Source organism: Zingiber officinale, chromosome 1B, assembly GCF_018446385.1.
Source record: "Zingiber officinale cultivar Zhangliang chromosome 1B, Zo_v1.1, whole genome shotgun sequence".
Lineage (NCBI taxonomy): Eukaryota > Viridiplantae > Streptophyta > Magnoliopsida > Zingiberales > Zingiberaceae > Zingiber > Zingiber officinale.
In genome coordinates, this window is record NC_055986.1 from 20,924,176 (window position 1) to 20,940,546 (window position 16,371).

General features: G+C 33.7%; 1 protein-coding gene across 2 annotated transcripts; it reads right to left on the reverse strand.

The window, feature by feature from the left end:
- Nucleotides 1–6,594: 6,594 nt before the first annotated feature.
- Nucleotides 6,595–15,155, reverse strand: LOC122052298 (mRNA-decapping enzyme-like protein). 2 transcript variants are annotated; one of them, XM_042613765.1, is made up of 8 exons: nt 14,759–15,154; nt 14,612–14,652; nt 14,259–14,308; nt 12,342–12,486; nt 10,862–10,915; nt 8,976–9,099; nt 8,320–8,793; nt 6,595–6,884 (listed from the first exon to the last, which is right to left on the reverse strand). In XM_042613765.1, exons 1-8 carry the CDS (start codon nt 14,912–14,914, stop codon nt 6,825–6,827), a joined length of 1,104 nt encoding a protein of 367 aa, XP_042469699.1. In that variant the 5' UTR covers nt 14,915–15,154; the 3' UTR covers nt 6,595–6,824. The 2 variants fall into 2 exon arrangements, with proteins under 2 accessions (XP_042469699.1, XP_042469706.1); XM_042613772.1 differs by lacking the exon at nt 6,595–6,884 and adding an exon at nt 6,892–7,026 and having other exon boundaries at nt 14,759–15,155.
- Between the last annotated feature and the right edge of the window lie 1,216 nt (nt 15,156–16,371).

A 16,371-nucleotide genomic window follows, 5' to 3' on the forward strand; every position in this document is an offset into this window, starting at 1 on the left:
ATGAACCTTCTCCTATTATTGTTCATGACCCACCTTTACGAAGGTCAGAACGAACGAGAAAGCCAACTACTCTTGATGACTTTATCTATTTCGATGACTATGACAATTCTATTGGGAATGATCCCACATTATTTAATGATGTAATGACAGGCGACCAAACACCTCAATGGCTTGAAGCCATGAACGAAGAGTTGACATCAATGAAATTAAATAATGTGTGGGACCTTATAGACTTACCACAAGGATTCAAACCGATAGGTTGTAAGTGGGTTTTTAAAACCAAACTGAGTTCTCAAGGAGATGTTGAACGGTACAAGACCCGTTTGGTTGCTAAAGGGTTTACGCAAAAGGAAGGTATTGATTATAATGAAACCTTCTCACCCGTGTCTAAAAAGGATTCGTTCCGTATAATTATGGCCCTTGTAGCTCATTTTGACTTAAAGCTACATCAAATAGATGTTAAAACTACATTCCTTAATGGTGACTTGCATGAAGATATTTATATGATACAACAGAAGGATTTCTGGTTAAGGGCAAGGAACAAATGGTATATAAACTTAAGAAATCCATTTATAGTCTTAAGCAGTCATTTCGACAGTGGTATTTGAAGTTTCTAGAGGTGATCAGTAAATTTAGTTTCAAGGAGAACGTTGTCGACCAATGCATTTTTATGCGAATCTGTGGGAGCAAATTTATCATTCTCGTACTGTATGTGGATGATATTTTACTTGCCTGTAATGATTTAGGCATGTTACGAGAGACAAAAGATTTTCTATCAAGTAAATTTGATATGAAAGATCTCGGTGAAGCCTCTTATGTTATAGGCATTGAAATTCATCGGGATAGATCTCGTGGTATGTTGGGTCTATCTCAAAGAGCCTATATTGAAAAGGTTTTTAAAAGATTCAACATGCATAATTGTTCTTCCACAGTTGCACCGGTCTATAAAGGCGACAGGTTCAGTTTATCACAGTGTCCTAGGACCCAGTTGGCGCTTAATGAGATGGAGTAATTTCCTTACGCATCTGCTGTAGGAAGCCTAATGTATGCTCAAGTGTGTACGCGTCTAGATATCGCATATATTGTTCGCATGCTTGGTCGATACCAAATTAATCCAGGAATGGATCATTGGAAGAATGCAAAGAAAGTTATGCGATACTTACAGGGTACAAAAGATTTCATGCTCATTTATAGAGGATCAGATTTTCTCGAGGCCATTGGATATTCTGAATCTAACTATGCAGGATGCCTCGATACTAGAAAATCTACATCTGGATATGTTTTGATGTTATCTGGAGCACCTGTTTTATGGAAAAGTACAAAGCAGACTATTACAGCTTCTTTTACCATGGAAGCGGAATTTGTAGCCTGTATGAAGCATCGTGCCATGCTATATGGATTAAAATTTTTATCATGGGGCTTTAAGTGGTGAATTCTATGTCCAGACCATTGAAAATATTCTATGATAATCAAGCTGCCGTATTCTTTTCTAAGAACAACAAGTCAAGTAGTGCTTCCAAGCATATTGACATTAAGTATCTTGTTGTGAAGGAAAGGATCCAAAACGAGTTAATATCCATTGAGCACATTAGTACTGGTGCTATGGTGGCGGACCCATGACAAAAGCCTTGCCTCCCAAGATGTTTCGCGAGCATGTGCATAACTTGGGACTTTTTGCCTCTCCGACTTCTCGTCTCTCGAACGTTGTGCATGTCCTTCTCATCCACCGATGTACTGTTTCATAGCATCTCGTCCTTCAGATGCATTGAGCTCGTCGACTCCTTTCCCATGTCATCATTCTCGTTAATTATGTCTTCCGCTCAACTTCCTGTGTTTCTAAACTCCTGCACACGTAGACACAAAGATCAAATACATAGGACCTAACTTAACTTGGTTGACCACATCAAAACTATCATGAGATACTTACAATCTCCCCCTACCACGCGATACTTACAATCTTCTCCTTTTCGATGTGCATCAACCCAAGTTAAAGTTATAATTAAACAAAAAGTAATAACATGATTTTGTAAAGAAATTGCAATTAGAATAAATATTGTAAAATTCGTACAACGATAAAAATGTCCTTACTCCGCCTAAACTTGTACATATTTCTCCCCCTTTAATTACATCAAAAAATTTGAAAAAAAATAAGATAAACGGTTAAAAACATTTGAAATATTTTTCTAGGAGCACATTAACAAAAATTATCAGTAAACTAATATTTTTTAGAAATAATTTTTAAAAATATTTTATTTTTACTAATTAATCTTCTATTTGACAAAAATAATTTAGAATTAGTTTTAAAATTCAAAAAATATTGAAATTTTTTTATCAAACTTAAACAAAATAATTTATATGAATATAATTTTTTTCAAAAAATAGTTTAACGAATAAAATTAATTATTTTACCAGAACAATTGAATTTTATAAGATAAACTTTAAAAATATTAATCAACTTTAAAATTTTTTCTAAAATTTTTTTAATATGAAAAATAATTGTCAAGTACTAGAAAAATTAAAGATCCCAAATTTCTATTTTTCTGAATTTTTAGTATTAAAAATTAACTTTTTAGAAAATAATTCAAATAAAATTCAAAAATTATCAAAAAAATTTATTTGTGATAGAAAACATTACATTTTATACAAAAAATAAAAGTTTTCAAAATGAGTCTACAGAGTATTTTTAATTTTTAAAATATTATTTTTGTCAAAAATAAATCATAGAAAATATTTTAATGGAAAATTTCAAAAATTTTCTATTTATAGATTAAATCATCAGATACCATAAAAAAAAATTTTGACTCAAAAATACTAACAGTAGGCATTTAAATAATTTGCTTAAATAATATGGAAGAGAAAATAGATTAAAATTTAAAGCATGCATAAGATTAACTTTAAATTAACTTTAAATTATATTCGGCATGATTTGAAAATTCAATATAAATTATTTCCTACTGTGTTAATTAGGAATTTTGGTGAAACATAATTTTTAAAGATTTTTTTAATTTATCCTTGATGATTTCTTATGTACCAATTGACTCTACTACAATTTCTAAATATTGATTTTTGCAAATTATTTGAACATGCATGGTCATTTTTCAATTTTTCTATTTTGCGCTTTCAATTTTTCATTTTCTAATTTTAAGTTATCAAACATATCTAATGGGCATGAATTTACTAAGTTCAATTTTAACCTAGCATTATCTTTTTCTAGTTGTACTATATTTTTGGATTATATCTTGATAAATTCAAAAGATTGCTTGGGAGATAATGCACGTACCTCACTTATCTCGTGTTTTGACGCTCTCCCTTCATTGCAATTTTCTTCTTAGGATCCTCCCCCTTCATCGATGCTCATCTCTGAGTTGCTTTCATCTACTCCTTAGTGGTTCACCAATAGGATTAGCCCAACGTATTCTTCAATTTCCGACTCCGATGATGACTCATTCCATGTAATTGATGTGTCCTTCTTCGTTACAATTGTAGCATCGGATCTTCCTTTTGCTCTGTAAGTGTTTTTCATTTGTGACTTAAATTTATTAGATTTAATAAATTTATTAAAAAAATTTTACCAATAATGTTGCTTCATCTTCGTTAATGGATGCTTTGGAGTCTTGATATTCTGTTCTTGCCTTCAGGGCAATTGTCTGACTTGACTTATTTACTTCTGCACATCTAGATTCGTGAAGTTCTAAAGTAGAAAATAAACTCTCTAAAAAACTTACCTCTAGATCCTTTGAAATATAATATGAGTCTACTATATAAATGTTCATTTTTGTGTCCTAGGGAAAACATTTAAAACATATCTTAAAGAATCTCGGTTTATTACTTGTTCTCCGAGATTCCTAAGTCCGATTATTAACTCCTCCAGCTTGGCGTACAGTTGTGCTACTGACTCTCCTTTCAGCTATAGGTTGGTCAGTTGGTTCCGAAGCGGATCTCGTTTTGTGAGCTTGTCTTCGGACGTACCTTCATATAGTTCCAGGAACTTCTCCCAAAGTTCCTTTGCTGATTCGTAAGTGTCGATTCTGCTAACTTCTTACGGAGATAGCACGCTCAATAGATGAAATTCAGCTCGTCCATTTACTACGAAGTCCACTTGCTCTTTCTTTGTCCATGAATACTCTTCTTTTTCAACTCCTTGTTGGTCCTTGGGGGTTATAAAATCATATTTTATAATTAAAAGAATCTCAAAATCTGTTTTAAAATATACCTCCATTCGACGTTTCCATTGCACGAAGTCGTCTTCGAACTTCGACGGGTAGATGCTCGATCCGACCATCGTCTCAATACTTCAGTCGGCGGTTAGTACTTCTGAGGTGTTCTGGCTCTGATACCACTTGTTGGTGCAGCAGGGCCGATAAAAGGGGGTGAATTGTCTGTAAAATAAAAATTAAACCTTTTATGATATTGTAACTTAGATTAGTAATACAATTATAATAAAGCAATTGAATAACTAAAAAAAAAGAGGCTAAAAAATTATTTTATTACAACATAAGTGGTTGTTAATCCAAGGCAAAAGAAAGTACTAAAAAACTTCTTCTTTGAAGGCGAAGAAGTCTCTTACACTCGTTGGAAGCTCAAAAAAATTCTAGGAAATGAATACGAGAGTTGTTGAATATTTCCTAACTCCAGGGGTTTTTTTATAACCCCTGGAAAACTCTATTCGCAGCTTGAAGGCGCCTTCAAGATGGTCCAATGTGCCTTCCATCAGATAAGTTTTATCCGTTGAGGATAAAACTCTATCTACGACTAACGGCTACTAGAAAGTGTCTTCTATAGTTGAAAAGCGCCTTCGCACTATTCATCGAAGGCGCATTCCAAGTCATAGAAGGCATCTTCCATGAGGCAAATTAGCTCCTTAGTAGTTGATCTCTTCACGTGGATGATTCTTCGGCTAACTGTAGTTAAGTTCACCCGAACTTAACTCTGACCTTCTCTTCGAATAGACTTTCTCCCCGGCTTCTCGTCCCTCGAACGTCGTGCAAGTCCTTCTCGTTCACCGGTATACTCTTCCGCAGCATCTCGTCCTTCGGATGCACTAAGTGCATCGACTCCTTCCCCATGTCATCCTTCTCGCTAGCTGCGTCTTCCACTCGACTTCCTGTGTTCCTAAGCTCCTACACACTTAGACATTAAAATCAAATACACAATTAATTTAACTTAGTTGATCACTTCAAAACTATCACAGGGTACTCGTTATAATAGTTATGATTTCGTAATTGTTACAACTGTATGATAACTCAGTTATAACAACTATAAAATTATAATTGTTACAATTGTATATTAATTATAGGTTTATAACTATTACAATGTGCCCCTGATTCATGATTTAGGTAGAAAATATAAGTAAGAGTAATAATGAGAATATTTTAGAGGAGGATAGTTAAATAATTATATATGAGATGAAATACCCTTATAATAAAAAATTAAAATAGCACATCATCTTACTATTTCAAAAATAAGGTCACCCTTTTAATTTGTCCTTTTCGTTTATCTCCATCCAACAATTACATGCAACTCCTTGTTAATCAAGGCTAAGCAGTAATTGGTATAATGTAAACAAGTAGAATTGAAGGTTCACAAACAACTCAGAATATATGATTCCTGTCTGGATTCTATCTCATTATTGTATACTTCGGTTTAGCATCCCACCTCGCTACACTTTGAGAGTCAGCGGAGAAAATAAAAGGTCACCCCGGCAAAGATGACTCGTCCAACAATAACAACACATAAGAATGGAGTTAAGACAACCAATAGGACATTCTATACCGGCTACAATCTTCTCTGTTGACAATAATATCCTTATATGAATTCCGTGAAGATAGAGTTACGTATTCATAAATTGTTTAGTGTCTGTTCACGCTTATGGGCATCTTTGTTACCGGTGAGGTTGAGGAAGAAGGCCAGGAACAAGTAGTAGGAGAGTAACTTCAGAAGGGGCATTGATTGATTGAAAGTTTTAAGTTTAACCTCCCAATTTGACTAGTTTAATTGAAAATGTCTTCGGTATTACATTTTAGGGCTTACATAGGCAGCTTTAGTCTCTTCTCGTGGTGAATCAAATAACAATCTAAAACGACCAATCCAATTCTATAAAAATTTTCCACCGACCACTAAGATAAATCAAAAAGCACTCACGACTAAACTATCTAGAAACCCAATATCCCATGATTATATACTCTATTAGGAGAAAAAATCTCTACAAATACGTCATAATTAGAAATCGAACTACAAATACTCTAATCTCTTCTTAAAAACATCTACACCATTTCCTTATCCAAAATACATAATTTAGAATAAAAATTATTTTATTAAATTTAGATATTCACTTTTCAATATCTCATATATCAATTTCTTTATTTTTTTCCCTATTTTTTCTCTCTTCTATAACGTTTAAAGAATGAAATTCAGTCTCTAAATTTAGAGAACTATTCATAAATATAAAATTTAGAAAATAGATAAACTAACTTATACAAAGATTTTTCGATTTCCCTATTTAAAATTTAAAATAAAATTTTAAGATAGGATAACTGATATAAATACTCTAAGATTATTCTTGGAGGCCAATAAGACATTACCAACCAAATAGAGTTTCAATGCAAAAACAAATATTAGATTAATTACCGCTAATAAGAGTACCACATCAAATTTAAGACTGAAATGTTCCCACTCATATACAACCCCCAAATAATAATATAAACAAAAGTTCCATGTCCCTCATCTTCGATTGGCAATTTTTACAATAGCTCTTATAAGAAAAAACTGCATCATTAGCAACCATATTAAAGCAACAAGCTAAATTCCATTTGGCAAAAGCTCATTCACAACGAATAATGCGCATTTAGCATCTCCCGATAAACCATATCAATAAAATCGTTATTCTGTCGAAAACAGAAAACACGAATAAGCAAGATTCTTATAATCCATCTAGTGATTACACAAGAACAAGGCTCCACTTTGGCTATGTGGAGATCATTTTTAAAAAAGAATTCCGCTAGTCCTACTTGTCATCAGAAATTGCATCTGAAAATTACATTATAAAAAATAAAATTAAGAAAATAATTGAGAAGTGCATGATGCAATTTTTGAAGCCAAAAAAAAAACAGAGATCAAGGCAAAAGAACCTATTTTAAAATTTGAATTATATGGTTAACATAATGGACCGAGCCAAGGGTTCATCTTACTTGAACTAATGCTTTTGTTTATGAAATTTGATCAAAATCTCAAGTATCCAACGTTTTTTTTTTTGTGTGTGTGTTTCCAATACTTTCGTTCTTCAGAAGATGTTTCTGCTTTATTTTATTTTTTCCTATACAATATATGTTAGAGGAATGATATTTGCCGCGACAATTCGCCGCGACAACTTGCCGCGACAATTCGCCGCGACAACTCATCGAGAATTACTGATCGGTCTGTAGACCGATCAGGTTGCCTCCTGATCGGTCTATAGACCGATCAGTGAGTGTGTCGCGGCAAGTTGTCGCGGCGAATTGTCGCGGCAAATTTCATTCCTCTATATGTTAAAACATAATGGTGAGCTTGAATCACAACTGAATTTAGTGAGTTGACCAAAACAAAATCAAGATCCTCACCTACCATTTACCAAAGAGCAAAATTTTCAGCAAAACAAACAGACTAACATATACAAAAGAATATAACATGATATCCAATCAAATAATCTTTCAAGTTTGTTTTCATGCATTCTCTGGCAACAAATATCTGAGACTAAAAGCACTTTTCAACTCTTAATTGAAAAACCAAGCATCAATATTAAATATAAATGAAAAACCAGAACAAAATAAATATTAAATGAAAGTATCAATAACAAGTGACGTGATTGGTACAGCATATACACAAATAGCATAAACATAACAACAAATATAAATGAAAAATCAGATACAAGGTGATGAATCAGAGCAATATATGGTTGCAGGAAAAACAGAAAAGAGAAGGGCTAAAAGGAAAGTGAAAGAGGAACAAAATCAATATGTAATAGAGATTGAAGAAGACAGAAAGCAATAAAATAAAAGGCTTTATAGACAATTCTTCTTACAAACAATACCAGATGAAGAATGAGCTAACACCTAATGATCACATCAAAGGATTTCAAGGTCCACTGAACATCTTTCAGCTCAGGTGTGGAGGTACAAAATGAGACGAAAGCAAACCACATCGAAAAGAATCAGTTAATGCAATTGTGAATAAACAAGTTGGATTCTACATCCAAAAAAGCAATGGCAACTTAAGATATGTTATCTTAGAAAAGAGCAGAAAGAATAGTAGAGCAAATGATGAGAATAATGGAAAGAAACTTACTTGAACAAGGCTCAATAGTGCATCACGAACTTTGTCTCTTGTGATAACTGGTCCAATGTTTTGACTAGGAGTAAGCGATGCAGATGGAGTAGGTGGAGGAAAGGGCTGAAGTAGTGGAGTTCCATATGGTTGCTGCAGTGTAACTGGAGAATAGAGGGGCGGGGCTGTAGGAGCAGCGGATGATACTGGAGGCATTACCAGTGCAGAAGATAAAGCAGGTGAGAAAAATGAAGGTTTCACCAGATTCATAGCATGGCTACCACTCCCATTTCCAGATTCAAGACTATCCAGGGGTTTCATTAGAGGAACAGATGAAGCAGAGGGAATGGGAATTGATGGAACGGTTGGCAAAACAGGCAGATTGACACTTGTTGCATGACTTGGTGCATGAGTAGTCACAGGAACAGGTGGAGCAGCAAGATATAACTGGCTGATCACTGTTGCATCTGATGCATTTCCGGTGCTTGTAGCATTCTGAGAAAAATCAAACTGTTTATGTCAAGAATAGTTATTGAAGAACAAACTCTGAATCTTGTAGTACACAATATTTTAAGTCTGGAACTGCAGCACATACAATGATAGCAAACAATGAGTAGCAACAATAAATATTATTGATAGGAAGTACGATAAGGGAAACTATTTAGCAGAAAACATACACTGAAAAAGTTCACAAATGCATCATCAGCAACATCAGGAGCGGCTGCAGAAACTGATGTTATTGGCTCAAGAGGACCTTCAATGACGGATGAAGTAGGTACAACTTCAAGCTCCTCAAACTCACTGTTACAAAAAATAACATGTCACACAGCCATCATGATGTTATCATCTATAAAGCAATTGATAAATTGGTAAGTGATAACTGAAATTGTTATCAGCATCTGATGTGATAACTAGGAAAAATATCAGCATCTGATGTGAATGCAAGGAGCTGAAAAAGAAAAGAGACAGAGAATCCAAGCTATTTTATGAAATAAAATCACCATTTATTATAACCATAAAGCTGAAGTCCATGTGAGCAACCATAGGAAACATGTTAACAGTGGATCACTGAAATTGTTACATCATAATTGTCAAAATTCTATAATGGCAGCAGAAAAAAGTAACCAATCAACACATGGTCAACAACAACCATACCTTCCAGCTACCTATGTTCTTGAAACCAGACTGAATCTTGAACCAGACAGCCTCAGTTTCTGGTTTGGCCAGTCAACGGTTGGGCTGGCTTAGTCAATGCAACTATATGCAATTAATAGATGCCATAATCTCTTCCATCTGACCAGCTGCTACCAATATTCCAATATTCTCCTCTTTTCCCTTCTCTCTTCTCATCTAACCTTTTCCTTAGTCACACCTAATCACACACATATCTTTAGGAAGAGACTAAAAATAGAAGGGAGATATGAGTTAAAATCTGACTTGCGCATGTCATGTAATGTCTCTTTCAAGACTGTGATTTCATGTATTAATTTTGATGTGTTCATATTTTAGTTTGTTCATCCGTGGACCTAGTTTTAAAACTTCCAACAATTTCTTTTTTTCCAGCCTTATCTTTATACATGATTATGCAACTTATAGAATAATAGGCAATGGCATATTCTTACCAGTTGTCACCATCATTATTCCATTCTTTCCGCATCTCCTTCCTTTTTTCTCATCTCACTGTTTCTTCATTTGTGCCTAATCTGAACTAGAAGCCTGGTTTGTCCTGGGCCAGGCATGGCACGACCCACTTGTAGGGCCAAGCTTGTGTTGGGAAGGGACCGTCTCAATGATCAAAGGGGTAAAAAGACCAAAATACCTTTTGTTTTGAATAAAAATGGCTAATTTGGGGGCACTCAATCAACTTAAACCTAAACTCACCTAATTAACCCCAAAAAATCTATATATTTTTTTAATTTCCCTATAAACATCTCCAATTGTATTTTTGAATATTCCTTCCTATTTTCTGTTTTTTATATTTCTTTTCCCCATTGTTTTGGACCTGTGCCTACACAAGTCAATCATCCAATGTCGAGCAAACAAAGTTAATGTCAAGCACAGCCTGTAATGAATCGTGCAATCCCTAGCCCAACACTTAAATGAGTCGACCAGGTCAGTGTCTTGCCAGTGTCAAATTGTGTTGTCTAGTGCAACTTTTCAGCAGACTAAAAACGAGAGGATGACAAATAGAGAAGGGACATCCACTCCTTGATCTGAGTTGAAGTTTTTTTCTTTTTATAAATGTGGTTTGCTCGTGTATTATTTTTTTTAGATTGATGTTCTCCTTTGTTCATCTGTGTTTTTCTAAAAAAATCAACAAGCTCCTTTTTCATCCTTCAACTGAAAGAGAGAAGTTGGTCTAAAAGCCACTTGAAGATTCTCATTGTTTCTATGAATTTTTCACGGACCATTAACTAATTGGAGTTCATGGTCAGTGTCACATAGGAGTTCTACAGAACCAAAAGTAAAGGAATTGCTAGTTGTCAACATGGAATGGACGTATTCTGAAAGAATGCTATCCTCATATTCTGAAATATAAATTTACCAGAAGGATATGAGATACCTTTTAGAAGTTAGCTTAGACTTTGGTGACACTTTGGAATATGCACTTAGTATCCTGAATAAAAGAAAGACTATCAGTCTAAAGCATAGAAATAAATGAAACAAGACTGCAGCTCACTTCCTATGTCTAATAAGTTTCAATTGATTCTGCAAAAAGACTCTCAAGTTGTGTGTGTATATATACGCATACACATACTAGCATGCATATACAAGGATGACACAATTACAGAGTAGCAGTTAATAGCATATGGTATGCTAAACAATCATTAAAAAATCAGTGATCCCTAGAAAGTGATGGCTCTGTTAATTGGACATTAATTTCCTAGTTGCAATGTAGAATAAATCAGTGATCAATAGAAGTTCAAAAACCTGAATCTACAAATTGATGGTTCCCAGATTGGGAATATCGATGCTTAGAAATCATTAAAAAAAAATTACCTATACCCTTTTGTTTGGACACTTGAATATTTTTTATGATATCATTGGATATTAGAGCATTGCACAAATATATGATTGCACATAAACAAACTTTCAGATAGTTTTGAATAAATATTGATACATTAATGATAAGAAATAACTATAACTATTCCATGGAGTAAAAAATGTCAAAGCCACATTCTTATCTACAAATAAACTTCTGGTTGTAAAATGATTCAGATGGTCAAATAAAAGCTTGATTGTTCTTGAACAAGTCAGATGCTCCATATGGTAACTAGATTAGCAATACATAAATCATTGATGAACTATATCAATAAAGCATCACATGATACAGCTGGCAAGTAATGTTCTTTGCTGCCTTTGCTTTCCCACTGATAGCCAATTCCTTTCAAAGGATTGCCAAATAACAGTATGGTTTGATTGCCAACATGGAATCATAAAAGGGAATTAGCATGAATGGTACAGGAATGCCTAATTTCATATCCTTTATTTTGTTCAGCATGAAATATATAGAAATGAGAATGATGCACTAGATAATTGTTTGTATTTTGACATCCACCATATGAAATTGAAGAGCAGCGAATTAATACCCTATCCTTGAGCAAAGGTTCTGAGTAAACAAGCTATTTTTTCATCAATATAACATCTCAATATATGTTCTTTTATTAAGCATTACTGATGGACTTAAATAAAATAAGGCGGATTAACACACAAATGAACTAGATGAACATTTGAAAATATAAGTTCACTATCATGATTTGGAAAAAGTTTGACATCAAATTAAAAACCATCCCCAAAACCATAATTTTAAAATAAAGTTCACAAAATATAAAAATAATGTTAAGTTACATAATATGAAATATGAATCAACATCCATAGTAAGTAAATCTAATATGTTCTTTGTGTAATAGAATATAGTAATGAGTATATATTTGCATTTAGGCAAGAAGATGGGTATAAAAGGATAGAATAAGCAAGAATATTCTTAAGGAAGTGATTAAGAGCAAATTGACACATCAGGGATCACTTTAGCAGCACCGTACCTGCTAAAGAGATTTGCCACTGCTTCACAATCAGGTGAATTATAAAACCATATGCCATTTACTTCTTGAGCTGCATTTCGGTATAAAAGATAGGGAATCTGAACTTCATACTCAAAGTCTCCCAAAAGATCCTCGACTAGATTATCTGTCAACCAAAATAAGCACATACAGCGAACCAGGCTACCAAAATTGATAAATCACAGAGAATATACAAGCACTTTTGAAGAAACTATCAATCATTTCTAACAAATTAGAATGTGTTTGAAGGAACTGAACCTTTTGAAGCATATCTTAAAACATCCTGAATTTCTAATACTAATTCACAGTGGAATATACAAGCACTTTTTTGGCTATTGCAAAAAAAGTTCCTAATTCATACAATTTTCATCTGATCATTTCTGAATCTGCCTCTGATGGACTTATTATTCAGCATATATTGAACCAATTTTTAATTGGAAGTCATAAAACACACTTGAGCATGAGAATTTCATATATATATATAAAGTAAACTCATGACTAAATAGGTAAACATTGATCTGATTATAGAGTTAAAGATAACTTAAGCTAGATTGGTTGTTTTAGTGTGCCAACTAAATAATAAATAGAATCTACAAAAATCTTCCTAGTTGTTTAGATTCAGATATTTTATTTTATTTAAATAAGAAATCTCTAATATGATCATAACTGACTAGTGAAAGATGATTCTTTATGGATTTGGGATGCAGAGACAAACAACAGTGTCAAGAGAATGCCAAGAAGGATGATTGGCATCCTTCTCATTTGTTTATGATAACACATGTTTAATAAAATCAAATAGATGATCTATATAATGTTACTGGTCCAATTAGTTAGGGTTGAAAATTTTATAGGTAGAGGAAGACCAAAAATGGTTTTCTCAGTATAATAGAAAGAAATCTAAATGAACTTGGTTTGATGAAGAAGTGACCTCATATCCAGCCCAATGGTGGATATAAATATAACTGACTAAAAACAGGGATTCATGTTTTTGTTTATTGTAGTATAATCAGTGTTCAACTGAAGACTAAAAAAGTATACGAAATTGGTAAATTGAAAAATAATATCCTCCTGTTCAGAGGCAAATTCCAACCAATCTTCTTCCTCTTATAAGTTTGTGTTTCTCATACTTCCTATTGTCCCTCCCAACAGCTGGTTTTCAAAGATATGAGAAACAAGGTAGGTAATTCCCTACAGCATCCCTAATCTACAACTTATTACTTGGCACTTGCTCATTATTGATTCTTTAGAATCCCTATTATTTCAAAGCTCTAAATCCTTGTACACTGTGGCTCTGCCAAGTGTATTCTTTCCCACGAGAACACTGACAAAAGAATCCCTAGGCTACTAGAAAGTATAAATGTCTCTGAAATTTTAAAATAGACTTAAAATCCATTTGGAGTCTGCAAGAAAAGGTTTTCAACAACAGATCTACAGATAACTTTTCATTTGCGGATTTTCACTACTAAAACTGACCACTAATGCTTACTTTGACAGAAATAGGAGGGGAAATAAAGGTAAGACCTAAGAAATGAATTTTTTAATTTCACTTTTTTTTCCCCTAGGATGGAAAAGGAGACAGAGGAATTTAATTCTATCCAACTCATTCTACTTCCACAAAAGAAAAGACTGTAGTTTGAGTATCCAATAAACACAACATATGTTGGTGATATGACTTTTTCGTTCCTATTCCCTTCAAGTAAACAGAATAGGTGGAAATAAGTGATGAAAATGATAAAATAATTCATTTCTCTTCTTTGCCCTCACCTAAATTGCCTTCATTGTCTCATACTTCCTCCCTTCCAACTAAACACAGCATAAAGGAAGAAGCATAACACAAATTATTAAGAAAAATGCAAAAATAAATAAATAAAATAACTCTAACATGAACCAATTTCCAACCTGTGTTACGTCTATTCATCACGATAAATTGAAATCTGGGCTGTGTGTTCCTGCAAATACATAAGCACTTAATTCTTTTCATAATTGGCAATAAAAGAAACAACCAAATTAATTAAAGGGAAAGGAACAATTAGAGAAACAATAAAATTACAAAAAAAAAAAAAAAACAATGATGCAAATTAGAAGCCAATGCCCTATAAATTCCCAGGAGTATAGAATAACACTTGATCCTATCTTGACCAGAGGAATTGTCGGAATGAAGGAAAACAAGAATTCACGGGTACCTCAGATTCGAATCAAAAGAAATCTATAATAAAAAAACGTAATATCTTAGAAGGGAGACTCCCAACTACCTCTTGACGACGAATAGGGATCCTTCAACGTCTTTACGGCTCTGAAGGAAATCAAAATAACCCCAGATCAGATGCAATAACACCAACCAAAAACCGGCCGAAACATTATTAATCAATTAAGGATGAAATTTTCCAGTCGAGACGCACCCACTGGTTGAGCTCGATGCTGAACTCGTAGAGGGTGACATGAGCGGCGGTAATCAGGATCTCCTCTACGAACGGGTCGATCCGCTGGAGAACAGTGAGATTAAGGACCTTCGTACTGTTCTGATCGAGATTTGGCATCAGCTTCCCATTCGTCATCCTCTCGGCGCGCGATCAAACCCCAAATCCAGAAGAACCCTAACAGCAATTCGAGGAGTCGTCGATCGAAGCAGAACAAAAGGAATAAACACGAAAACAACGTTTGATCGAGAGAGATGCTATCAGTGACGTCGCTCTCCTCGGAGAGTAGAGATTGGATTTGGATCAAGATGCGAGGAAATCTGCAGAAAGAGAGAGGGAAAAGGGCAAAATATTAATAAGAAATTCAGGAGGAAGAGAATGAGCGAGGTGACGGGGTGAGAGCGACAGGTTAGTTTTATAAGTGAAAATGTGCGATTGTTAAGATTAATTTCATCGTGGATTACCCAGATGAATACCCTACTTGTCATGGGAATAAGTTGTGGAGCCAGCCGTGGCCTCATGAACACTTCACATGCTCGTTGATCGTGCGATAGCAGTATTGCAGTTATCCTTATCCTTGTATATTGACTGAACCAGTGTTGAATTTATCAACTATGAAAATAGGCAACGTAGGGGAAAACAGAAGAACAGAAGAACAGAAGAAATATAAAGGTAGGAAAGGTGACGTTGTCATAAGTATTTATTTTAATACAGCGTGTTTTTTTTTTTATTTTGGAAATCAGACGTTCAAGGAGTCCTTTTTATCCGCTGAGAAAGATCAATTCAACTAATCACTAATGCAAATATTAACCCGTAAAATAAAAAAATAACAAACTGTAATAATACATAAAAAAAAATAGTCACTAAAATGAGACTTAGAATAAAACTATCTTTACACTTCAGTTAATACATAAAAATACTGATACACAAAATAAAAAAAATTAGTATCATCGGTCTAATCGTAAAATATAAAATAAAAGGACTGTTAAAATTACATAGGAAAGTATTGCGATAGCAAATTGATCATAGCCTTAGCTAATGTCAAAATCGAGCCATCACTTGATTTATAGGACTTGCATCAAATAATATTTTGGCTTTTTTATGTCAGACCCAAACAAGATGGGACAAGTTTTGGCGTATCCCGTTGACCCATCAAAAGTCAATAGGGAAGAAAACGCATTATTCCAGTTAAATATGATCAAATTATCTCTCAAGGAACAATTCGATGAGCGTGCTCTTTAAATATGGTCAGTGACAGGGCCGGCCCTGATTTTCAGGGGCTCTAGGCGAAAAGAGAAAAGGTACTTCTTTGGGGCCTTTGGTGAAAAGAGAAAAACAACCTCTATAAGATTTTTTTTTTACTAACCTACAATTTAAATAGAATTTAATAGAAAAATTTAGAAATTAATATATTTTATTTAAAATATGATAAACTCCATATAAAATATATTTCTCAAGACTCTTAAAAAATTTTAACATCATACAAAATATGTTTCCCAAGTTTCTTCAAAAACGTGTGATACCTACAAATATAAAAAAAAATAAGTATAAAATAATTATTGAAAAAAATCTAGATCTTCAGTATTTTGAGAAGT

Coding starts and splice junctions, on each gene's coding strand:
- LOC122052298 (XM_042613765.1), bottom strand. CDS start 14,914: ATGACGAATGGGAAGCTGATGCCAAATCTCGATCAGAACAGTACGAAG. Junction 14,309..14,611: donor TCCCTATTCGTCGTCAAGAG/GTAGTTGGGAGT, acceptor ATGTATTTGCAG/GAACACACAGCCCAGATTTC. Junction 6,885..8,319: donor CACTATTGAGCCTTGTTCAA/GTAAGTTTCTTT, acceptor TGTTTTCGACAG/AATAACGATTTTATTGATAT.